This window comes from Physcomitrium patens, chromosome 23 (assembly GCF_059467195.1).
Source record: "Physcomitrium patens ecotype Gransden chromosome 23, ASM5946719v1, whole genome shotgun sequence".
NCBI classification, from domain to species: domain Eukaryota; kingdom Viridiplantae; phylum Streptophyta; class Bryopsida; order Funariales; family Funariaceae; genus Physcomitrium; species Physcomitrium patens.
The window spans coordinates 4,256,891-4,284,085 of NC_143432.1; the positions used below are offsets into that span (position 1 = coordinate 4,256,891).

Sequence of the window (27,195 nt, forward strand, 5' to 3'; positions counted from 1 at the left end):
TATAATATGAGGTAAAAAAATTAATACTCAACTTACTTGATCTTCAAACATTGAGTCAAGCAATTGACTTTGCTGTGAAGTGCAATAATTGTCTTTTAAAATTTTGATCTAAGAACCATATAAGTCGACCTCAATGATACTATAATTCAATGGAAATACCAACATCTCTTCAACACATAAATTAGAAGTAGAGGATATGCAAATTGATGCAGTACGTTTCAAACCTCTTACTGAGCAAGAAAAGATTCATTGTCATCACAAAAGATTGTACTTATATTATAGAGAACCTAAGCACATTATTTAAAATTGTCTAAAGAAGTGATGCAACCATAAAATAAGGAGTACAGCTATCAGAGAAGATAGTATGACGAAAAATGAATTTGTCCAGCTATAATAGGGAATGCGCGGCTGAAACCTTCTACAACACCTAGTGAAGGTCCTATTCTCTCCTCAATATCCTCTTTTTATTTTACGATAAATGTTATTTTAAGATCTAAACATCACAAAGCCTCTGCCTTGTTAGATACAAGAGCCTCAACATGTTTCTTAGATGAAAAATTTGCTAAAAGACAGCAAATTTTTAGTGAAGAAAACTAAACCTGTTCATGTAGAAGTCATAGATGGTCGTCTGTTGTCTTTAGGAGATATTAATCATGAAATCCTTCCTATAAAAGTAGCAACTAATAGTCATAGTAGCTTTGTAATATTTAATATCATTAGATCTCTCTCTAATCTAGTTATTTTAGGTTTATTATGGCTAGAAAAATATAATCCGAAAATAGATTCGACTTCTCATAGTCTTGACTTTTTCTGAAAGTATAACTAAGAGCATAGTTAATCAGGTAGAAAGACATAAGTCTAGTACAATTAAACTTGTATTTGTAGGTGCAAGAACTTTCTTGTATGCTTCAAAAGAAAGATCACCTTGTGTTATTTATGCCGCATCTATTTTTACTCGTGAAAAGACTTCAAGTGGCATTCCAAGCTAATATCAAGATTTTCAAGATGTATTAGAGAAGAAGAATGCAGATATTCTTCTGGAACATCATTCCTATGATTGCTCAATCGACCTTTAAAAAAGGGCACAACCACCATTTGGACTAATCTACAGTTTATCACAAAATGAATTGGCTAAACTTAAGGAATATATTGAAGAGAATTTGGCCAAGAGCTTCATATGCCATTTCAAATCTCTAGTAAGAGCTCCAATTTTATTTATGAAGAAAAAAGATGGATCATTGCAGATATGTATCGATTATCCAAGACTCAACAAAATCACCATCAAGAACAAGTAACCGCTACTTTTGATATTTGGATTCCTTGATCAATTGATACATTTCAAATACAACATCATGCCTTTTGGACTTACAAATGCACCAACAGCATTCCAATATCTAATGAATGATGTCTTTCAGGAGCTTTTAGATGATTTTGTTGTTTGTTACCTAGATGACATCTTAATCTATTCTAAGAATATAGAAGAACATGAACTTCATATTTTTTGTGTGTTACAAAAACTAAGAGATGCAAGACTCTATGCTAAGATAGAAAAGTGTGTATTTCACACTACTCAAGTCGACTCCTTAAGATACATTATTTCAAATAATGGACTTATGATGGATCCTAAGAAAGTTTAAGCTATTATGAATTAGAAGATTCTAAAAATGGTAAGAGATGTCCAATATTTTTTGGAATTTGCTAACTACTATCAAATCTTCATCAAAGATTTCTCTCAAGTTGTAGCTCCACTTATATGTTTGACTTGTAAAGACAAACTTCAATGGAATCAAGAAGCAAAATTAGCATTTGAAGCTTTAAAGACAACCTTTGTTTCTGCACTAATCTTGTATTACGTCAATTTTTCTAAGCCATTTTTTATGAAAACAGATCCATCATACTTTGCTTTGGGTGTCGTATTGTCACAAATGAGAATAGATGATAAACTTCATCCAATAACTTTTCATTCCAAAAACTTTTCAATAGCCAAGATCAACTACAAGATCCATGACAAAGAATTTTTTGTAATCATGGATTTGTTTCAAGAATGGCACCATTATCTAGAAGGTGTGCCTAATCAAGTCACCATATATACAAATCATAAGAACCTTGAATATTTTATATCAACACATATTTTGAATCATCGCGAAGTCCATTGGAGTATGTCTTTGTCAAGATTCAAATTCAAGATCATTTATCGATCAAGAAAACAATAAGGTTTATCAGATGCACTCTCTAGACGATCTTATCTTATACCAAAGAAAGGAGATGTTATTTTTTATCAGCAATGGAAAATTCTCTTGAAGCCAAAGCATCTTCATCTTCAAGCAATGAAATCAATACTAACTATTGATTCAACTTTCATTAAGTAAGTTCAGTCAAGTATGTCTTTTGATCCTCTTTTTTGTGATAATAAGGGAAATCCTTCAAAATCTTATGATACTTTTAAGTTTCAATTTAAGAATAATCTGCTATATTTTGAGGGACACCTATATATTCTAGAAGATGAAGCTCGATTATGTGTTCTTCAAGCTCGTCATGACTTTCTAGTAGTAGGACATTTTGGGTACAATAAAACTTTGGAACTAATATCTAGAGATTTTTGGTGGCCACAAATGTAGAAAGGTGTAAAAGATTTTATTCAATCATACGACATTTGTTTAAGATCAAAAACTCCTTGTCATCGACCTTATGGACTTCTTCAACCATTATCTATTTCAAAACAATCTTGGTCTTTTGTTTCTATGGATTTCATTATAGATCTTCAATCTCATGTACTTATGACTTTATATTCATAATAGTAGATTTTTTTACTAAGATGACACATTTTATACCATGTACAAAATCTATCACAAATGAAGAAATAACTTAGCTCTTTCTTGACAACATCTATCATATCATGGATTACCCAAAGATATTATATCAGATAAAGAAACTCAGTTTGTATCAAGATTTTGATAGACTCTTTTTAAGATTCTAAAAATAGATATAAAACTATCTTTAATATTCCATCCTCAAACTGATGGATAAACAAAGTATGTTAATCAAGTTTTAGAGCAGTATTTAAGATGTACCATCAACTACCAACAAGATGATTGGACAACTCTTTTGCCATTAGTAGAGTTTGTTTATAATAATATGATACATTCTTCTACAAAACAAACACCTTTCTTTGCCAATTATGGTTATCATCCACAACTCGATACTTTTGACTTTTTAAAAGATGATAATCTTGCAATGGAAGATTTGGCAAATAATTTGTCAGAGCTACATGCAACAATGAAGGCACAGTTAAAAGAAGTTCGAAAACAATAAAATATTAATACAGATGTCTATCAAAAGGAACAACCACCATTCTATGCAAGTGATAAGGTATGGTTACTTTGTCATAATATCAAGACCACTTGTCCTTGTGACAAGTTGGACTATCGTAGACTTGGACCATTTTCTATTTCTATACAAATTAATCCAGTTGCATATCATTTACACCTACCAGAGTCAATGAAAATCCATCCGATATTCCACGTATCTCTTCTTAAACCATACAAGACAATGGACATATCAAAAAGAAGACAAACTCCACCTCTTCCTATAGAAGTGGAAAATAATGAAGAGTTCAAAGTAAAAGAAGTCCTAGATTCAAGGCGGTGCCAAAATAAATTGGAATATCTTATCCATTGGCACGGATATGATATTAGTGAATGCACATGAAAGTTAGTAAAGAATCTTGTATATGCAATAAAGGTGGTGGAGGCTTTTCATCGACGATATCCATCAAAATGAAGATAAAAACCTTCTTTATAAAAGAAACAACATCTAGATAAGATAACATTTTACTTTCAATCCTTGTTTGTAGCTTCTTTGTAGTTGTGACACTAAGGAGATGGAAAACCAACAACCAATGGATTTGATTGAAGAGCCTTTGTTTACTAATATGTCAGAAAAGACATTATAATTGTCACAACTTTCAAGACGACACAATTGAGATGAAGATCCTCAACAACGACATGTTCTTTCTCAAATATACGGCGAGATACAATACATTTGGTATCACAATTTTGGAAAAGACTCTCTATATTTGGTGATTTTATTAGAGGTAGGAACAACTCCTGACGGGGTTCCAAATATTTTATTTGAAGGAAGTTATGAAGGCCTCAACAACGATCAAATAATTGGGTCATCTTTCCGCCTTGGTATGGGACTCTATCAATGGTTGAAAGGCCCTACCAATTATCTTTGAAGAGAACAAAGATCAGAGTATGTAGCAAATATAATTCGCCTCATCTTAGACTTCTTCGACATGTGATCACCACTCCTCATGGAACTCGTCCCTAAAAGGAGAGCTAATATCACAGATATATATTTAGTGTAATTGCTATCTAGGTAATATGAATAGATAGAAGTAGGTAAAAATAGATTAATTTCATAATATCTTCTAGAAAAGCTTCTTAAAAGCTTTATAGATGCTATTTTGATTTTACATGTATTTATACTTGATTAGTAGGTCAGAAACTTGGTCAACAAGTTAACTACGTGCCACACATGTTGGTAGCTTGCGGAACAAGCTAACTATGTGGCACTTATATAGAATACTTACCTTGCAAGTTAAGATATGTGTTGTGTAAAGTCAACACATTTTTAGAGGTCCTATAGAATGTCGCTACTTAACTCCTATATAGATAGTATATATAGAAGCAAGAGTGAAGCCTTCTTCACTTTTGTCAATTCCTTTCTTACTTATACTTTAGTTTCAAGGATCTCTAGTTTTCTTGTCTTTTGGCAATAGCCATTCGAGTTTTTTTTTAATATACTTATTTAGTTATTTCTATTTTGTTATCTTTCTTTGAGAAAAATCTCTCTTATTTATTTGTTATTATCAAGTTCTTGTCCTTGATATAAGTAAAAAAAAATAGATAAAGTATGATTTCAAGCAGTACTTGAAGTATACTATCAACTATCATTAAGATGATTAGATAATTCTTTATCATTGGCAAAGTTTATGTACTATAATTCAGTACATTCTTCCACTCAACAAATACCTTTTTTTGCCAATTATGGTTATCATCCATGACTTTATACTTTTGACTTTTTAAAAGTTGATAAACTTGAAGCAAAAGATTTAGTAAACTATTTGTTAAAGCTACAAGCAATAATGAAGGTGTAATTAAAGGGAGCTGAAGAACAAAAAAAAATTAATACATATGCCTATTGCAAAGAACAATCACCATTTAACATAGGTGACAAGGTATGGTTAATTTGTCATAATATCAAGACTACTCGTCTTTGTGATAAGTTAGACTATCATAGGCTTAGACCTTTTCCTATTAGTGAATAAGTCAATCTTATTGCTTATTGATTATATCTACTAGAGTCTATGAAGATCCACCTTGTATTTCATGTATCTCTTCTTCAGCCATATAAGACAGCAAATATCTTGAAAAAAAGACAAATGCCACTTCTTCCAATAAAAGTGGATAATAATCAAGAATTTGAGGTGGAAGAAGTTTTAGATTCAAGGAAGTGCCGAAATAGGTTAAAATATCTTATTTATTGGTATGGATACAATATTCATGAATGCACATGGAAGCTAGCAAAGAATCTTACAAATACAGCAAAGAAAGTTAAAGCTTTTTATCAATGACATCCATCAAAACCAAGATGAAGGATAGTAAATTTTGGCTGCAAAAAGAAGATGATTAAAAGAAGATAACACTCTATTTTCTATCTTTCTTTGTAGCTTCTGTGTATTTTTCATACTAAAGAGATGAAAAATTAATAACTAGCAGATTCAATTGAAGAGCTTTTATTTGCGGACTATTCAAATAAAATATTGTGATTGTCACAACCTTAAAGATGATAAAATCGAGATAAAGATCTTTAAGAATAACATGTTATTTCTTGAATAGATGGCAAGATACAATGTATTTGGTATCACAACCTTAGAAGAGACTTCCAATGTTTGGTGATTTTATTAGAGCTGGAAAAAATTCTTAATGGTGTTCCAAATATTTTATTTGAAGGAAGTTATGAAGGCCTCAATGATAATCAAATGACATGGTGGTTTTTTTGCCTTGATATAGGACACTATCAATGGCTGAGAAGACATATCAATCATCTTTAAAGGGAACAAAGATCTGAGTATCTAGTAAATACAATTTACCGCATTTTAGATTTTTTCAACATATGAAGATTACTTGTGAGTCATCAAATTAAATTTGTAGTTATTTTAGGACAAAAGAATGTATGTAGAGTGCCAAAATTATAATTTTTAGGTAAATATGTACTTAAAAGATGTTAAATGAAGGAGAATAGTATTAAGGGAGAAGAAATGGAATCTTAGTAAGTCTTAGATGTAATTATCTCAATTGGTTTATTATTTTTTAATTTTTATTGAATATTAAAGAATATTTATTAAGATCAATATTTAGATTGACTTTCTATTTATACATATTATTTATAAAAAAATATAAATATTACTTAGTTATTAAAAGAAGCATGAAAAAGAACATCAAGGCCTCAAGGCCTCTTTAGACAACCAATATACATTACTTGTGAGTCTTGGTGAGGCTCGAACTCTCGATCTCTTAAGCAAGTTATCCTTAGGATAAAACTATGTACTTAACTTTTCATTCATTTACTTGTTATTTTTCAAACCTTCATAACTTACTCATAGTAACTTGGATTTATATGTTCCATATACCATTGAAAAGATTTAAAAAAATAACTTTCTAAAAATAATTTTAACTTTTTATTTTTATTTTTTATTGGATAAAAATTCAATGAACAGATTGTGACTAGTTTTATAATGTACAATTTCTTGATTGTCCTTGTTCTATTTTTTTTTTATTTTGCTTCTTTTGTTCTTATTCTTTCTACTTTTACTTTACACCACCCATTACAAAAAACTCTTAATTAAGGCCATCTTGCAATTGGATTAAGGAATGAATTTTACACTCACACCACTCTTCATAAAACTCGTCCCTAGAAGGGAGGATAATGTCATGGATATACATAAATATACTAACAAATACCTATATGATTAAGTAGAAGTAAGTAAAAGTAAATAAAAATAGATTTATTTCATAATAACTTTTAAGAAAGCTTCTTAGAAGCTTCATAGATGCTGCTTTGACTTTATATATATTTATAGTTGATTTGTAGGTTAGAAACTTGGTCAAAAAGTTAACCATGTGTTGATAGCATGCAAAACAAGCTAACTATGTGGTGCACATATATAAAACTTGCCTTACAAGTTAAGATGCATGTCTTACAAATTCAACATGTTTTAGAGGTCCTATAGGATATTGCCATGTAACTCATAGTTAAGAGTATATATGGAAGCAAGAATGAAGCCTTCTTCACTCTTGTCAATGCCTTTCTAGTCTTTAGTCTTATTTCAAGACTTTCTAGTCTCTTTATTATTGGCAATAGCTATTCTAGTTTAGTAATATATCATCTTTGAGTGATTTTGTAATTCTTTTTAGTATCTTAAGAGTATATTGAGGATTTCTTTCTTTGAGATTCATATCCTTGACATAATTTCTTCACCTTTTTTACCTATTAGTCGTCTTATATTATGGCACCATACTTATAGAAGTTATAGATAGTTATTTTGTATCTTTTAGAGATGTTATCTGTAATATTATTTCTATAAATATAGCAATAAATAGTCATAATATTTTGATGCTATTAAATGTCTTTAATGTATTCATTTTAGATTTATTATGGATAAAAAAATAAAAACTCTATATAGATTATAACACATGTTAATTACATACTTTATAAATTGGCCATATATTGCATATATTTGTCACTTATTGTACAAGTTGGCTATGTGGTGCACATATTGAAAACTTATCTTGCAAATTAGATTTATATTTCATAAGTTAGACATATGTTAGATGATTTATAGAACATTACTATATATGTCCATAATTAGATAATATATAGAATAAATAATGAGGCCTTCTTCATTTTTATTAATACCTTTTATGCATTCTTATCTTAGCTTAAGAATCAATCCTCTCTTTGTATTTGGCAATAGTCATTCTAATTACTTTGTGATATCTAATTTTTAATTTATCTAATTTCTTTCTTCGAATTTCACTAAAGTATATTGCTTCTTTAAAACTTTTTTGTAATACACTTAGAATTTATATCATGAAAAAAAATAATATTTTAAGATATAAATATAAAAAAATAAATTAAATAATAATAATTAATATATGAAGAAAATAATTTATATTATTAGTAAAAATTATAATTTTATTTTATATCATGCACTAAATTGATAATAATATAGATATGTGATTTATTAATGTCTTGAATATTTTTTTTGGATCCTTTTGATCCTTTGTCTTAATCCAAATTTGATTTATTTTTTATATCAAGTTTTTTTGGTGGATTGAATATTTTGAATCTACCTTGAATTTTTTGATTTGAATCATCCTACTATTTAAACTCTATTAGTCTAAATCTATTATTAAATTATCTAAGTTACTTACCATGAAAATAATTTAAATAGGATTTATATGCAGACATATATTATTGCTTAAAATATAATGCCAAAGATCTATTGTTGATAAGGCTAAATAAAAATTCATCTAAAAAATCTATTATTTAATCAATTATATGAAAAATTGATATTAAAACTTATACAAATTAATGCAATCTAATTCAAGTGATTAATAAAACAAAAATGATAAACACTATCATCAATTTTTTTGTTTATATTAAATATATATATATATATATATATCATAAAGATTAAGATTGTTGCATTAAATAAAATAAATTTAAAATTTAAATCATAAACTCAAAATAATTAAAAGTTGAAAAATAAAAATAAAAATGATTAAATGCTATACAAACCTTGTAATTTGAAAATTACAAATTATAACCATCAAATATAAGTCTTAAGCAAATCTTATATTTTATTTTAAACTTCTTATAATATTTTATATTTTAAGTTGTAAATTTTTAATTTAAGTATTTTTAGGCATTAGATCAATAATATATTTTATAAATAAAGACTTTATATTCTAACAAAGATTGATATATAAAATATATACATATATACTCCAATAGAAGCTATTGATGGATGATCACTTGCATCTAGAATTGTTATTAAAAAAACTAAGCTATTAAGAGTTTTATTTAGAAATCAAGTATCACATATTTTCGTCAAAATTATTTAATAATATTTAAATATAAAATTATTTGGTCTTTTTATTTAAATTATTTAAAATTAATATCAATTAGAAATTTTATGTAATTTATTTAAGATTTAGTCTAAAAACTAGCAAACCATCTTCATCCTTATGTATTAGAGTTAATCTATTTATACAAGTTGCAAAGAAAATAAATCCATTTGTCATTTATGAAACATTAAGTCTTTATTCAAATAGAGATTGTAATAGATTCTTGTGGAAGTATAAATAATATTAAGGTTTATTTTTTAAAAATATATTAATATATTACCAAAATATTGATCTAATGACTATATAATTAATCTTTAAAAAAGAAATTAACTACAATTAAAGCCAATTTATAATTTATTGCAAAGCATACTTATTTCTTTAAAAGAACTTATTAATAAAAATCTTGCAAAGAAATTTATCTAAAAATAAAGATTTTTTTACAAATATGGACTTATCTTCTTTGTAAAAAATAAATTAAAATTAAAATTAAATATGAAAAAATTATTATAGACTTCATAAATTTAATATCAAGAATTTTTTGTTTTTTTGTCTTTGATATTGGATCTTCTTGATTAATTGAATGAAACTAAGATCTATACTAAGATAAATCTATGTAAATTCTATAATCTAGTATATATTAAAAATATAAAAAAAATAAAGATAAGATTTCATTTCAAACTTGATATGGCTATTATAAATATAATGTCACTTTTTTTGAACTTATAATGCATCAATTGTTTTTTAGGATTTCATGAACAATGTATTTTGTGAGTTTTCAAATAATTTTGTTGTTTGTTTTTTTTGAAAATATTCTTATATTTTCTATAAAAATAGAAAAAATAAAAAACATAAAAAAAATTATATGTCAAGCTAAAGAGATGTGTAAAATTTGATACAAAAAAAGTGAATTTTTTTGGACTATATTATTTTTGTTAATTTTTTTAAATAGATTATAGATAAATAACTAAAATAACTACACAAGATTATGGATTTAATAAATCTATTAACTACACAATATTTTTAATATATTTATTAGAAACATTTAAACTATTATTAGATATTCATTAAGCATATTTATAAGTTGATACTTCACTTACATAATGAACTTCAAAAACACAAACTAGAATAGAGTAGAGAAAATAGAATAATCATTTCAAGGTTTGAAAATAGCTTTTTTCCTAGTTTATTTTTTCTAAAGCTTAAATTTATCTATGCCATTTTTTTTATGGAAATAGATGCAACTAACTTTGTGCTAGATGCATTTTATTGCAAGTAGATGATAGACTTCATCCTATTTCTCTTATTTAATAAAATTCTAAACAATCAATATAAATTATAAGATCTACAACAAAGAAAACCCTTCGGCAATAAGAATTTGATATTTATCGAATGCTATACTCAGCAAGAGTCCCTGCAGCCCAAGCTCTTCTTAGGGAAAGCATCTCCAGCAATATTCGAAAATAATTCACTGGGAAGTGTTGAAGACCACTTTGAAATCCACGATGAGGACGAAATTTCAGTAGAAACACCAAAAGTGGAGATGCAGAAGCCCGGAGCATCTGAATCAAGCATTTTACCAGAAATCTCGTTGCAAAAGGAAGTCAATATTACCTAAGATTGGAACTACCACGAAAAGCAGTATCATTAACAATAAAATAGGGTGTCCATTTTTAATATTGTCATCGAAGTTCATTTTACATTGACAGTGCAAGTGCCAATTCTACAAATTTCCACAATATGAAATTCATAACGCCTTCAAGACACAGCAGGAAGGAGTTAAAAAGTCTCTTCATGTAGAAGTGAAGGAGGAAAATAACTTAAAGTCAATCTACTGTTTTTGACTTCCGTAATAACCGAAGTACACAGACTTTTGGGTTTTTCTAAATTCGTTCTACTCCATCTAGTGGAGGTGAATCTGAACAACAATCTACTAATAGTTGCGTCCCAACCCTCGCTATTGGTCAACTATTGTTTCGTTTTGTTTTATGTGAAGAGAACGGAGAACAATCTTTCAAGGTTGAAGAGGACCATAGAAAGGAGACGAGGACGCAGCCGCAGCCGTGGGTCTGGGGCATGTTATGAAGCAAGTAGACGACGGTGTCGAGATGCGCGGGCGCTGTCGTTGGCGTTGCAGGATATGCGCTGCACTTCCAAGGGCCTCGGGGATCAGTAACAGTGCATGCTCATAGAATATTTCCCTGTGGCTCTGTCACCAGCCCGTGTGGTTCATCCAGTAACTTGCAACACTGCGGGTCGATTCAACACACACCATTTTCAGGCATTTGGTCTACAACTCCTCATCCTGCATTGTCCTGGAAAATCGATCGATCAAGATCTGCATAATATTAGAATTTCTAGCAACCGGCTTGAATTGCTGACCCAAGTCAACGAGCGCAATTGCACGCTCCACCGCGTACGTCATCAACCCCCCTTGCAAGCGCACAGGTCGAAGCAACTGAACCTAATTAGAGGTTGAACTCGGTGCTGTTCCAGCGCAACCTCGAAAGGTCGGTGGGAATATTCGAAACCACGGCCTTCGATTCGGCCATGCGCAAGATTCTGCACATCGCTACAAGAGCAAAAGCTACATCCAGAATGTGAGGCATCGAAACAGAGCTAGTGCTACGGTCCTGGCTCTGCACCTATCCTCCAGCACCCCACCAGAACGATAGATCCTCGACGAGCATAGGATGTGTCCTAGAAATGAGCGGCGCGTCTAGAATTGCGTCGTGGGGGCCATATTAGTGACGCTGACTCCTGGATATCTTGCACACTCGTCGCCGTTGCTATTATTTCCTCGTGGGCTTGGCTTAACGGGGCCAAACTCAATTCAATCTTTGGAGGGGGATGGTGTTGTGTGGAACTCTATGCTTTGGATCAATGACACAGCATTAGACATGAACTGCATTTAACATAGACAGTGGTTATCGGCAAAGGGGTGTGCCCTATTGTGTTTCAATTGTGTATGGCTATTTATTTTATTTTATTTTTTGACTGCTGCTGAATGGACTTGTACACTTTTAATTTTAAACTTCGTGTGAATTCAAAAGCATCGTATTATGGGGGGGTGGGGTTGTGGAGATGTAAGGAGTTTGGTTGTCACTTTTTTATCTTGTGATGTTAGATTGATGACATGATAAAACACAATGCTAAAATTGTAAATAAAGAAGAAACTACTCCATGTTGGAGAGCTGCTACTTTGCAATATGTCCTTGTAACATGTCTTAAGGTTTGGCTTTATCCTAAAAGAGGATAGAAATAATGTAACTTCATTGGTTTTAGAAGGGAGGACTTGTGGAGATCTAAGGGATTTGATGTCTATTTTATTTTATGATGTTGGATGCAAGTCACAAAATATATATATATATATATATATATATACACATATAGACTTACTCTGGTATTAGAATACTATTTTCCACATGTTTTGAGTATTGGTTTTATTCTAAAAATATATATAAATAATACAACATCACCTTCTTCTTAAAAAATTTTAGTAGATATACATGTGGATATTTTAAAAACTCACCTTGAAATCTATACCCTTGCTATGAAATTTCTAATCAAGAGCAAATTTAATATGCTAAAACATTTATTCACCAACATAAAAATATTAATTTATTTAAAATAAAAAATAAGAAAGATTTACAAGAAAAAAATAGTTTGAGTGTTAATACTTGGTAGATGATCTTAAAGCTATATCTATAGATCTATAAAATAAAAATACATAAATTAATTAATATTATCATATTTTATTTTTTAAAAAAACTGTAATCTTTGTGTAAATATATATTAAGCAACGTTAGAGTTTTCATAGTTAGGATTTGAAATGCTAACCTCTTAGTGCCAATTGGCCAACCTTTCATAGTTTGAGATCATTATAAACTAGTCACCAATTGTTTAGTCAACAAAACCTAAAATTTAGTAGTCTTAATATTAATGTTTTTAGAATTTAAATTTTATTTATTTAAACATATAAATTTAGGATAACAAGACAATTATTTTAATAGTATATAATAGGACATTATTCAGATTTTGATTGTAACATCTAAAGAGATTCATTTAAATAAATATTTGATAGTATAAAAAAACTATGATTCTCAATTGACTAATTGTTTTAATTAATTATTTACTTATTTCTTATACCAATTAAGTATATAATAACAACATTAGTAATAATTTTATATCTAAGATTTAAATGTAATACTCCACATTAAAAAATTTAAAGATAACTGAAAAGTAAAAACAAAGAAATAAAAAATTGCATATTCATGCAATTTATTATGCCAAATTTTATTGTTAAAATCACAAAGAATGTATTGAAAAATGCCACCAGAAGTTTAACCATACATAAATCACCATTGCATTTCACAAGATGCCAATAAATAAATAAATAAATAAATAACATATGAATGAAATAAAATAAAATAAAGAAAAATAATTGCGAAGTAGCAATCTTCTTCTTTTCACGCAAATTAATTTAATATATATATATACGTATACGATTATAAATATATATATATATATATATTTATATGTATGTATATTATCACTAATCACCGTATCTTCGAAACACATTTGACGTGGCTTGATTTGTGTACAAAAGTAGGTGAAGCTAGTTCTGACCGGCGGCTCTCGCAGCTCGCCGCGCAATGGCCACGACGACGACGACGGTGTTTGTGTTCTATTCTGGAGCTGGGCCCGCGACGAGGGCTCGCAGGACAACACGAATACGACAAACCAAGCCCCGTCGCACGCCCGGATTCATAAAACCCCGTGTGGGTTGCAGCGTCATGGTCTAGATTCTTCTTGCTTTGATTCCTCCTCCTTCTCACTCTGCACTCACTCCTCACATTGCCTGCTGCTGCTGCATCGTTTCTGCGCCTCGCCGTTTGATTGCATCCATTTTCAGCTACTGTGAAACCTGGATAGTCGTGCGTGACAGACGTATCGTAGCACGATCATTGCCAAGTATTTGGGGAGCGAGCGAGTTCTTGTGTCAGAGCTTGCGGAACCTCTGTCACGTGTTGGTGGCGTGTACCTACTTTTTCGATTCAGTTTTGGTGCTGCTGGGTGTGCGTTGAGTCTCGAAGTTCCAGGCAGGAGGGAGAGAAATCCGCGCTCTGAGGGTTCGTTGCAAGACTGCAGGTTGATTCAACGAAAAGCAGTAAAAGCACATTGATTTTTTTTTGAAGGATCTGAGCAAACGAGGCTTGTTAGTCCGCTAGAGCTTCCTTTCATTGCATTGTTAGAGGGGATGTGGAGATTGAGTGATCGGTGCTATTGTACTGCTATGGCGTAGAGTGTCGTGCGCGGAAGCTTGTGAAATTCCATCTCATAGTCTGTTCACTTTCAACATTGTGGATCTCCGGTGTCTCACACTTGAGCGAAGGAATAATGAACCTGTTGTCTGATTTCGCAGTATTTGTTCCTTAGCATTGTCGACAGGGGTAGCGATTTTCTTCTTCTGTGGGATGATAATTACAGAGGCTCTTGAATCGCAAGATTGAAGGTGAACGGAATTGCCTTGTTATTGAGATACCCTGAACTTTTTTGTGCCTGCCTCTTCATGTGTAGGAGTGAAGGACATTAGTGGAATCATCTCCGCTGAAAAACTCGTTCTGGCGATGCGACGAATTGCTAGTCTCTCAGGGTATAAGAGCTTAGGGTATATACAACTCTGGAGAAGGTCACTGTGCAGAGGCGGAATCAGTATTTCCGGGCGTGTTTCGGGTTAGCATCCACTATGAATGTACATGCGAGGACGTCATCTGCGGCGGAGCAGCTAAGTAGGCTGTCCTTGAAGGAGGTGGCTGATGCACCGAAGGACTCGGGGAAGTCCACGGAGCACGTGAATGTGGAGAAAGACAAGGGATCAGGGCGGGGGGTTGATGCCCCTCCTGAAGAGCTGCAGAATGGAGGTGGCGCTGAGGATCGGCACCATCACAGAGACGGTCGTAACCCTCATTTGGAGCATTACCCATCAGCACAGCACCACCGGAGCCCTCATCAGCATCAAGTCAAGGACGATGACAACGTTCCCATTTCAAGCAACCTCAAAGATGTAGACTACAATGAATCCAACTCGAGTAGCCAGCGGCTTCGTCACAGGGACCATAGCAGTGAGCACAGGCATCGTCACCGAAGCTCACGCTCTCCTGATCGGCATCACAGTCACCGCCATCATCATGGTCACCACAGAGATCATTCAGATGATCGCTATCACCATCAATCAAAGGATCATCATGGTCATAAACTTGGACACTCTAGCTCCAATCACGCCCGCAGGCCCCACTCGCGCTCTCCGGAGCGACATCACAGCAGCCATGGTCACCACAAGGATCATCACCACAGCCTTGAGCACGGGCACCGCAACTCTCATGGTCACAAACACCACTCACGTTCTCCGGAGCGCCGTCACAGCGGACACGGGCACCACAAGGATCATCATCATAGCCGTGAGCACGGGCACCACAGCTCTCATGGTCACAGGCTCCACTCGCGCTCTCCGGAGCGCTATCATAGCAGCCATGGGCACCACAAAGATGGGTCTGAGCACCATAGCCACCACTCCGGAGGTCACCGTCATCACCACGGAGACCACAGCTCGGGACATAAGCACCATTCTCGCTCGCCAGAGCGTCATCACAGCAGCATCTATGGGCACAACAAAGATGGTCATCAGAGCCACCACGGGCACCACAGGGAAGGCTCAGAACACCACAGCCGTCGCCACCACCACAGTTCGGCCCACAAGGACCACTCGCAATCTCCGGAGCGTCCACACGTGAAGGGCCATTACAAGGAGCACGGTCACCACAGCAACAAAGAACCTAGTCACGGTCATCATGCCTCTGATTACTATGGAAATAATCACAAGAGTCATCACCACAAGGAGAGCTCTGAGCTCTCGGGAAGTCACAGTAAGAGCCACCACGGACACCACAGCTCTCATCATCACAGCTCCCATGGCCATCACCACAACAAGGATGGTCACCACGGCCATCGCAGCAGCGGCTACCATCACAAAGAGCATGGGCACCATGAGCACAAGGAGCATCACCACGGCAAGCGCCGTGACCATGACATGGCCTCTATCTCCAGCTCCGACAGCGGCCACCTCGAGAGGCACAAACATAGTCGCCATCCTCTCGTGTAAGCCACAGCTAACACGATTAGCCTTAATTTTCTGGTTGATCAAGCAGTGGTTAGATTTATTGCAGTTTTGTCAAGCATCGTGGGATGATTCTGCTGTCCATCATATTGCTAAATCGAGCAGTCCCGTTTCAGAGAGGCGTAGGCAGCATCATCAAGATGAAATCTTGGATCATAAGCACTGAGATGCTCAAGTTGGTCGTATCAGGGAACCTTATGGGTCACCGCACCCTCGAACGTCACCTGCACCAGGAGCTCTCGATCGCTCAGCGTCCCGCCTCAAAGTTTCTGCTCCATCAGGCTGGTCGGCACCAGGACCCGTTCCATTGCCGAGTGATATTGCTTCCATTGCCAGAATGATGCAGACCATACCTCCGGTTGCTAGGTAGTGTAGAGCTATTGGTGTTGCTGTCCAGTCGACGGTTTTTACTGTGGGGAGATTTGTAGACCCCCGACCAGTGCTCCAATACATTCCCATTGTTTGCATAGTTTCGAAATCAGCGTCATTCTTGTTGACATCGTGACTCGTCACGCCTCTGCTTTCCAACACAGCACATCATGGCTTGCTTGCGGGAGACCAGCATTTTATCAAGCTTGGAACTACAGTTGTGAATGTATAGACAATCCCTTTGTGGGGGGATTCACCTCAGAATGCTGCTCTCCGATATACACTCTCTCGCACACACACAACGTCTCCAACATGAATTTATATGTGGGATTGAGTACCCACAAGGTATGTGTTTTGAGTGCTGGTCGAACACGTTTTCTACGCTGATGCCTTCCGTTCTTTTTTGTGTCTCTTCACAACCAAAATAGATGAATGAGACTCAATGCATTGTTGAAAGACAACTATTAACTGAAATTGGGAATTAAACACGTCTCAAACTTGTGAACATACAAGGGAATACATGTTATAAGAATGTAGATAAAATCTACATTTTTTAATTTTTTTTTGTAACTCTACAAATTTCATTGAGTTGTTCAAGGTAAAAGAAATCAGGTTGTTAATTATCTGTATTTTTAGATATTAATTTAAAGTTCCATGTTTTCAAAAAACAACTCTCATTTAAATAATTAAATATCACTAGCAATTAACAATTTGCAAAGAAAAGAAAAAGAAAAAAAAAGATGATTTCACTTATATCAAAAAAAATGTTAATAATAATTTATACATTGGATATAATTTTATTCGTTTATTTGATACTGAACCTAGTAGTTGTAGATTTTATGTTCAACTTTTAGTTGAAGTAAAACAAGCATCAATCATTTTTAAGAAATGCTGATATAAATTTTGGTTTTTTATTTGAGTTGGAATTCCTTATGATATGTAATTATTTGGCTAAGTTTTAATTACAACTTTACATATGATTTTATAATATGGTTTTTTACTTTTATTTTGTATTTATTAAGTCCTGATTCTAATATAAAAAATAAATGAATGACATTTTTGTTTTATTAATGTTTTGACATCCTTCTTTTCTAAATTAAGTCAAATCTTTGTAAAAAAAATGAGTTTAAATACTCTTATTGAAGAATATAAATATACTCATCAATTAAAGGATATTGCTTTAGTTTTTTTAGTTTTTTTTTTAAATCAATTAAAACACTCAAATGGCTTATTAAAAACAAATAAAAATACACATTGGAGCAAAAAAAAAGACTTGAAGGATTTATTAAACATATTAGGTAATTCTTAAAAGATAAGTATTTATGTTTGTACTTTATGTAAAAGACCTATGTAGTCTTGTTAATTTAGAAGTTTACATAAGCATTTTCATCTCTTTTATTCTATATTTTATTTTTTAATAAAAAATAATATCTTTTGTGATTCCAATAATTATATCATTAATTATAATGCATAAAATAATAATTCCAATTTTCTACAATCTATATAGATGGTATCTCAGTTATTTCGATTTAATAAATATTAATGAGGTACAATATCATCAAATAAATCACTTTAAATTTTACTTTCTTGTTTTGAGGTCTTTAAAGCTATTAGTTGATATAATCAAATATAAACATTCTTTAGTTCAAAAAAACTATAATTTGGCTTTTGTAAAATTATAATTTATTCCTAATTAATCATAAACTGAAATATTTATTTATTATAGATCTTTTTAAAAAATAAAAACACAAATTAATACATTTTTTTATACATCTTATTACTAAATATCATAAAACAAATTAGTGTGTTTGATTTAGTTTACATTAGTATACTATGTATTCAACATGAAATTATTGAATACATAATTAAAATTCATTCACATATTTCTTGTGGTATCTAAAAGAATGATATTTTAGTTATTTGTGTAAATAAAATAAGATACTAATTATTACATAATTTCATTTTAATTTTAATTTAGAAGAAATATTACAATATTTTTATAAATCTAGGATATTGGAAATAAAATTAGCTATTTTACTGATTCAGCAATTGAATTTACTTAAATAAGTGGTTGCCGAAAATTCAAATTTGATGTTTTAAATTAGAAAAATTACAAATGTTTTGATGATTATTCTTTAAAAACTTTATTTATTTATTTATTGAATGTATAATGGTAAAAACTTTATTTATTTATTTATTAAATGGTTGTTGCAGTGGTATAATGTGTGTCTCTTTATAGGATGTAGATATGGAAGACATAGCTAGTTAATCTTTTTTATACACACATTTTTAGAAAATAGAATAAATAATTTAAATTTCTATCTCTAAATTTATTTCTAGAATATAAAATATTTATGTGCACAATATTAAGTTTTTTTCTTGAATTACTACATATAATTAATTATACGTAGTAAACTTTGCAGATTAAAAATAACAAACAAGAACATGTAAAATGTAAAATTATATACATTAAATTTCAATCGCCAAGGCTTCGACTGCATGTTCACAACATCGATTTCTGTACAACATGTTGTGGATAAACATGAAGGATATTGAATGCTGGGTAGTGGATTCAACGCTGGGTCTGAAGCCCTTGTTCATTAACAAATGTTTATTTTATTTTTATTTGTATCTTTTGTTAAGTGCTGAGACATCGACGAAGATAAAAACATTGGCAAAAAACCGGTGTTGATAATAGCATGGTAGTTTCTCGCAAGCCCATCGTGCAAAACAGACAGATTCCCACTTTACGATGTAGGAAGAGTGGATCGTGATGAAGGGGTTCCACACTTTGCTGCTTATCGCATCACAAGCAGCATGAATGCGTCGTTATGTTATGTCATGTTTTTATTTTTACTTTTATTTTTATGTTTTGTTTTGTGGAGAATTGAATTACTGTGTCAGGGATGCACCTTGCATGCATGCCCACGGCGCAACGAGATCGAGGAGTTTCAACCAGGGCTCGGAAGTTTGGGGGTTGTGATCACAAACGCAGTTCTTTGAGACTAATCTGAGGCTGCGAAGCGAGATCTGCGATCGACTTTGCTGAAAGGCAGGAGAGTTGTCCCGAGGTTGGCCACGACCGCAGGCTGCGTCTATAAACCTGGAACGGGAGCGCGCATCGACATGTGGGCGTTCATGGAGCGGAGGGCCTTTCACGAAATGCATCAATGCGGGAACCACAGTTTGTAGAAGATAGCCTACACAACCTACTCCCCATTTGACCTGTCCCCCAATTATAGACCTTGGTCGGATTCTCAAGGGATTCGGCATGACCAGCCGATTTGGCGATAGATTCTGTGCGCTGCAACCGCCGGCCAGTTTAAGAATATCCCTCGGGCCTCTCGCGAATTTTCTTTTGTTGTTTTAAATTTAAAAAAATCCTTTTGCCCTTGATGATCGATTCTCCCATCAACATTTGAACTATTCTTTGCGGAGATGTAAACGTGAGACGGACGCAGTAAAATGAGAGAGGTGAGGGACCAAGGACAATGTATTGGGGAGTGTGTGATTGTGGGAAAGTGGGGGCTGTGGAGAGAGCGTGATTGAATTTACCATTTCCACGAGTAAACTGTCTTGTCGCCCAAAGGCAACGCAAAATTACTCCATCCATGTTGATTGTCAGTAGTAGTTAGCTTGTCGTGCATATTTGCATGAATGTGTATATATGACACACACACACACACACACACACATATATATATATATATATATATATATATAGAACGCAAGTAAGCAGTTCTGGGATTGAAAAATGCGAAAATAGAGTAAAGGTGTCTGGAATCCGCTTGAGGAAGTCAGGAGGGCAATAAAGAACGTAAGAAGATGCCAAACAGAGCCGTCAGCACAATCTCTACAGTGAGAGAAATGAAAGCCCTAATTGGACTTTACTGGTAAAAGAGATATATTTGGGTTTATTTGTCGTGAAGCGGTTGCAACAGTGAAGGCATGATTCACTTGAACCGCGATACATGGGCCAGCGTTGTGGAGCTGATGTGCAGCTGGGAGTGTTCGAGTCTCCATCTGCAGTCAGGGTGAAAACTTCTCTTGATTTGTTACGAGACGAACCGACATTTACTGACAGGACGAGCAAGAGAGATGTACCCAGATTGCTGATTCCGATTTGAAACTGTCGAGGAACCACCGAACTCGTTCTAGGTGGAAATACTATTTAGTGAGGGTCCACACGTAAAAACCGAGGAGAACAGTGAGCTACCAATTATGCATGAAGAATTGGGGATTTTAGCTGGATCTTCTCAAATTTCTCTCTGGGCACTGCCGTGCTTGCATGACCTCGCATGGATCACAGCCCATAGATATGCAGTGAGATCTTGTGAACAGTACCCATTTGATCATACCATTTTTGGCTTTCTTTTTAGAGTTTTCAGAGCATAGTTTAGTATAGTTAACTCTTCTTGTATGTTAGTTTAAATTTTTTCTCCCAGAGTTTTTGGTTGGGCGTGCGGTTTTGGGTTGAGTGTTAAATGTTTTGATTGATTGCAGCATTTGCTTTGGGCTGATCATGGGCTGATGTGCGGGAGAGCTGTCCTTTTCGCGACTGTGATTGAGGTTCTGGCCAATCTGGGGGACATCCCTTTGGCTTTCTCCTCCACTCAAGGCCAATGCTCTGTAGCGATGTAGGTGAGTGCTCGTCTTCCATCTTGTAGAGAAGAGAATTCGACCAGTAGGTTTGAGCTTCAAGGTGGCAGATCTCGCCACCAAGGTATGACAGTATCTCAGGGCGAACAGTCGCGAAGTTCTCATCCAGGAGCGCTCGTGAGGCTGATCCAGCGTGCAGTGAGACATAACTGCCAGATTCTAGTGAGGGTCAACACGATCGACATATTCGTGCAGGTACGAAGTTGCTTCAGGTCGGGAATTGTGGATTTGGATTTTAGATTTCCTTGCTGAGTCTGCGTGAAATGGAATTGTCGTGTGTGGGTTTGGCAGACGTGAGTCATAACGATGAAGTGTCGGCAGCCACATTGGTGTCTTGGCCGCTATGAAATCATTGCTGTCAGCACAAGGAAGTTGATGAATAAGGGCTTGAGGTTTTGAAAATTTGGACTTCAATTGTTGGGATTGGAAATCCTGTAATCCAAATTTTCATTGAATTCAGTTTAGATTCAAGAAGTGCGTGATTTTAGATTTAAAGTACAACCTAACCGCCAGAAGCGTGTAAATGTGCATTGCTACTCTCAGTCTTCAGCTAATGAAAAGAGGCCGTTTGGACTTATTCTGATTATCTTGATGCAAAATGATATCATGATGTTTTATTCATTCTATAATTCGATTCATATGTTTGTGCCGTGATCTGGTAACAAGCCCAGATATATGGAACTCATATTTGGAGAACGTATTTTGCCTTAGTACATGTGGCGTCTTCATTGATACATGGATTGATCGTGCTTTTTAATGAGGAAGGAGTTGGAACTTGTTGCAAGCATTGTTTTGGAGGGTCTCAGTGGGCGTGAGAATATTAGCGAAGGCAAGTAGTCACTTGTAAACGGATATGGTGCGGAAAACCCTAGAAGCAGAGGTGCGGGGCGAGTGTGGCATTTCACACCCCCCCAAGGATTTAAAACCTCCGAAACCCGCAGAAGCAGATGTTTTAGGGATTCCAGGTCTTTTGCATCAGACTTCCGGAGGTTCAAAGCCTAAGAAGGCTTTCAAGCTTGTTGGGCAGACTAAGTTACCAGACATGGGACTTGACGTGTTAAAGAAGACGCGTAAGCGTGGAAATTCTGACGGAGCAACGACAATACCATCACCTGCTCAGTTCTTTGAAGACACGTTGCAGAAGAAAGTGGTGGGAGAAACCAGGGCTGAAACAATTAGCCTCCTCTCTGCTAGCTTAGACAATTTCTGCCCGGATTTAGTGCAGAAAAATCTTCTACTATCAGAATTGGGAGCAATAAAACCGGCACCTGTTAACACCTTTCAGTATCACGTTCTTGCAGTGGATGATAGCAGTATTGACCAAAGAGTCATAGAAAGACTTCTCAAGACATCGTCATACAGAGGTGAGTTTCTAGCTGTAAAGGCAAACTGTACTATATTATGTCCATTTCGCGAATTTCAAGTCGAAATGTAGAGGCATTCGCTTAAGATATCTTCTGTGGAAATGACACTTTTTCATTGAGGACATGAAGCACTTAATTTGTTGTACCATTGTCTGCAGTCACAACAGTCAACAGTGCTGTGAGGGCCTTGGACGTCTTGGGACTTTCAGAAAGCCGCTCCGCCTCTTCCACGGTTTGTCTTTGCAACTGAATACTGTGGGCCAAAAAAATGTTACTTGAATATCAGTACATGCTTAGATAGAATGAAATGTTTTTCTGCACTTAACATAAACGGATTTATCTGCAGAGGCTGGATATCAATCTAATAATGACGGATTATTGCATGCCAGAGATGACTGGTTATGATCTACTCAAACGAGTGAAGGTACTTTACTTCCGTTACAGTGACACATTTAGTAAGCTTGGATGTGAAGTTATACGCTCTTGCATGCTTGTTATCTGCACTTTGCATGTAAAACTTACAAATCATGACCCAAAGTGCCAATGATAAGGTTATATGAAAAAAAACATGGTATGCTATTAGTATACTTTCAGCAAAGTGTTGCTTTCGGTGTCTGGAAACTTAGCATGCATCATTACATAACTTCCAGTCATTACTGAATCCGTAGATTCACTGGTGATATGGTTTAATCCAACTGGATCAGTGATTGAGATTCTCAATATTTGAATTTTTTTGACTCTACACTAGTCTATGCTTTAGTTTGATTCCACTTTTTCTTAAGTCTTCCATGATTGCTGGGTGAGCTGATGTTGCTGCGTTTTCAGGCGCAGACTTCAGCATTGAAGGAAATACCTGTTGTTCTTATGTCTTCAGAAAATGATAGCAATCGCATCGAAAGGTGATTATTCCTCTCTCATCAATCAAGTCTCATATGCCCTGTCGCTAATAAGATGAATTTTGATCACTTTCTTGTTTACGCTCATAACCAGCCGAATGAGATCGGTAGATATTGAATGCATAGGACTGACTTGCTGTTAAATTATACAACTTGTACCACAGATGCCTAGCAGAAGGTGCTGAAGAATTTATTATTAAGCCAGTAAAGATGGCGGATGTAAAACGGCTGCATGGCCTTTTAAAACGTCCAAGCACACGCTCCTCTTCAGAAACAGGTGAAAGTTCAGGTTTCACTTGTGGAAAGAGAAAAGCCGATGCTCTTGATCTCCATGAAGTTTCTAGTCCTCAAAGACTGCTCCAGTTCAATGAGTATTTTGTTTCTTAACGTCCACTGTATGTTCTACCGATTACTCTAGGTCACCGCAAAGGCTTCAAGGATCCCATGGCCTGATCTGGATGCCAGATCTAAGTAGATGCAATCTTCACAGCCTTTCCTGAAGGTTTTCCTCCCACGAAGATCTGTTTGATTATATTGCTCGTTGAAGCGTAGCCAGTACGTACTCTTGGTACCCCGAATGCGTTGGTGACTGCTCTTCAGATTGATTAATTTGCCGACAAGTTAGCATGGAAAACTACGAAGGGGCTATGAAGTGAGGTTTGTAAGACAATTTTCAAACGTAATTGTAGCTTGTAACCTGCGATTGATTCGTACTTATCAATCTTGTCCTACCTACAGTAGAGGAGACGTCAGTCAGCAGGAAGGCTTAGAGTGGGTGTTTCAATCCGTGTATGCAGTTACAATGTGCTGCTTAGTATTTCTTCTGCCAACAGTGCCTCAATTTTCTGCCATCGTTGTGACTTGCTGTTAATTCCAGTTGGGTTCTGGAGGTAAATCTTAGCTCTACTAGACTTCACAAGTTTGGAAAACTTATGAACAAGTTGCCTCACCATTGCATGTGGGCATACATTGGGAGGTGACCTTCGACGTAAACATACTTCATTCCTGTCTTTATGCAACATTCAACAGTTCCATTACTTTTTTTTTTATTTGAAACTTTGATGGAAGTCAAAAATATAATCCCTCATACTTTTGTTCTTGATTTCAGATTTGTATTGGTTACTGTTGTTTGTATGAGTAGGATCCAAAAACATGAGTTGACAGTTCCAACCCATTAGATAAAAGAAAAGAAAGGAAAATGCAAAGATTAGTATCTTAAATTTGACTATTTTTTTAAAAATTTCATCCAATGAAGTTGTGTTGTGGATCTTATTTTATTTATAAGAAATTTAACGTGTTAATTATGCCAATTTGATAAGGCATGTCACCACTTAAGATATCAAACTTTTTATTTCTTTCATCTAAATCTTGGGTTTCGATTCTATATCCAATTTGCCAATTTTGTAGTCCTAGTTTGGACTATGTTCAAAATTTACAGCTTTGAGGCAATCCAAATTTTATTGTATAATTCAAATTAAGTAAATCTAATTAAAGTACAAAGAATTAATTTTTTTGGATTGAACATAATAAACTTTGGACTCTATTGAGCTGTTTTCAAGAGTTTTACATCAACTTAAATTCTCAAACATTCCTTCTCTCTCAATTTGTTTTACGTTTTAGGCATGCTTGTATATGGGATGTTTTATTTTTTGTAGTACTTCTTGTATTGCATTGCTGCAAATCAATTTATTTTTAGCTATCAATGTCATAATGTCCTATCAACAAGGAGAGACAATTCTTTTTTTTTTTTTTTTTTTTTTTTTTTAAGGTTTTTGGGGTGTCTTTCTATTCTCTTACAAGGAGCTTGTGGCTTGCTTTAAAAAATTGCACATCTTGATCTTTAAGGTCTTTTTGTCACCCCCTTTATTCTCTTGTAGTGAGCTCTAAGTTCACTATGCGTGTGCTGTAAGACACCATGTTATTTTTTGATATTAAGTGTCTTTTAATTAATTAATTTTTTTTAAAATTTAATTGCAGCAACTATTTTTTCTTAATTTTTAATAGATTTTTAATATGATTTTATTCTTAAAGCTTTTTGATGAAAGAAAGGGAGGAGGGATAGAAAAGACTTTTTTATTTATTTATTTATTTTTTTTTTCTTCTTCCTCTTCTTATTTACTTTACAATCTTATTAAGTTAATTTCAAAATTTTATGCTTTGTTGAACCTATTATCAATTTTCAATAATTAAATCTTGCAATCAAATGTTTTGCAAAAATCACTTCTAAGAGTCTAAGATTAAAATCATTGCCAATACATTTAATAATTTTATACTATTACAATCCAAAATTTAGTTAATTTAATTATTTTATATCATAAAAGTATTAGAGGCTTTAATAAACAGATAATTTATAAAAATTTGTCTATGACTAAGCAAGTAAAGATAAATATAGCTTTCTACAATAAAATTTAAAAAATAAATAATAATAAACAAGTAGCTACATAAAAACACACATAATAGTTGTTTGTAAGATTTTTTTTAAAAAATAGTTAAACAATTATTTTGAAGAATCTAAATCTATTATACTTTATAAAAATAAAATTAGAATTTTTAACGTCTTAATGTATTTTAAATTATATTATTAATATATAATCAAAACCAATAAAATCTAATTTTTTTGTACAAAAATTTTAATTAAAAACTATTGTCAAAAATTAAATAAAACAAATAATTATGAATCTAGCATTAAATTTCAGATTTTAGATATATTTGTATAATTCTTAGTTTATTATTTGTGATTTTTTTCTTATTCACAAATCTTCTCTATAATCTTTTTTTAACACATTATATATATATATATATATATATAAAGAGCCTCAAATTTTTACTAAATCGATCTACATGTTTAAACCATCATTGTATCCTTTCAACCCTGTCCCTATTCCTAGTTGTTTTTCCATTCTCAACTATCACCTCCATTTTCAACATTCCTAATCCCCTATTGTCATGTAGTAACACAACTGTATAATGAAAAATAAAAATATAGATGTTATAATAGAAGAACCTAGCAAAAAGATGGAATAGAAAAATAAGGATAAATAATAGAAAAGTAGTAAAAGATTTAGTCATAATGCTGCCTTTTTATAGAATGGACTTCTATTTACTTTGTAGAGGCATAAATGAGCCAAAACAAAGTAAATGAGATAAGAAATGATATAGGCATGTGTAGGAGAGAGTTAAGAGTAGATTTTAGCAAAATTTACCTCAAGAAGCCAAGAATTGCTACCTAAAGAGGACTGGGTGTCAACTTGGGTCAAAATCAGATTCCAAGGCACAAAACTGTGCACCTACGGTGACTTTGGGATTTTTTGATAGATCAAAGAGTAGGATTTGAGAACATGCTTGAAGAGAGATTTTTGGATGTTAGTTTCATATCAATTGAATCACTATTGAGTTTTTAAAGGATTTTCAAAATTAGTGATGTTCTTGGTTGGTTTAAATTTTGAGAAGTAAAAATATGTTTACAAATTCGAATTAAAGTTTTTGTGGGTTGAGATCTCAGAAATTGAAGTTTGAGGTTTAGGGAGTATTTCTAA

The 27,195-nt window shown here is 33.5% G+C and overlaps 2 protein-coding genes and 1 long non-coding RNA gene across 7 annotated transcripts; all 3 read left to right on the plus strand.

Moving 5' to 3' along the window:
- The first annotated feature begins 14,005 nt into the window (after positions 1-14,005).
- Positions 14,006-17,140, plus strand: LOC112275567 (uncharacterized). 2 transcript variants are annotated; one of them, XM_024506038.3, is made up of 3 exons: positions 14,006-14,345; positions 14,775-16,352; positions 16,561-16,929. In XM_024506038.3, exons 2-3 carry the CDS (start codon positions 14,944-14,946, stop codon positions 16,739-16,741), a joined length of 1,590 nt encoding a protein of 529 aa, XP_024361806.1. In that variant the 5' UTR covers positions 14,006-14,345; positions 14,775-14,943; the 3' UTR covers positions 16,742-16,929. The 2 variants fall into 2 exon arrangements, with proteins under 2 accessions (XP_024361806.1, XP_024361807.1); XM_024506039.3 differs by having other exon boundaries at positions 14,054-14,345; positions 16,488-17,140.
- A 3,201-nt stretch (positions 17,141-20,341) lies between these two features.
- Positions 20,342-21,985, plus strand: LOC149986491 (uncharacterized). Its single transcript, XR_016500270.1, has 2 exons — positions 20,342-21,063; positions 21,244-21,985. It is a non-coding gene; the product is annotated as an uncharacterized LOC149986491 (long non-coding RNA).
- Positions 21,086-24,696, plus strand: LOC112275483 (uncharacterized). 4 transcript variants are annotated; one of them, XM_090246580.1, is made up of 6 exons: positions 21,086-22,763; positions 22,922-22,995; positions 23,110-23,187; positions 23,589-23,662; positions 23,824-23,936; positions 24,078-24,696. In XM_090246580.1, the coding sequence occupies exons 1-6, from the start codon at positions 22,253-22,255 to the stop codon at positions 24,110-24,112; spliced, it is 885 nt and encodes a 294-aa protein (XP_090102706.1). In that variant the 5' UTR covers positions 21,086-22,252; the 3' UTR covers positions 24,113-24,696. The 4 variants fall into 4 exon arrangements, with proteins under 4 accessions (XP_090102706.1, XP_090102704.1, XP_024361615.1 ...); XM_090246578.1 differs by having other exon boundaries at positions 21,087-21,594; positions 21,691-22,763; positions 23,824-24,696; XM_024505847.3 differs by having other exon boundaries at positions 21,087-21,594; positions 22,071-22,763; positions 23,824-24,696.
- Positions 24,697-27,195: the final 2,499 nt, after the last annotated feature.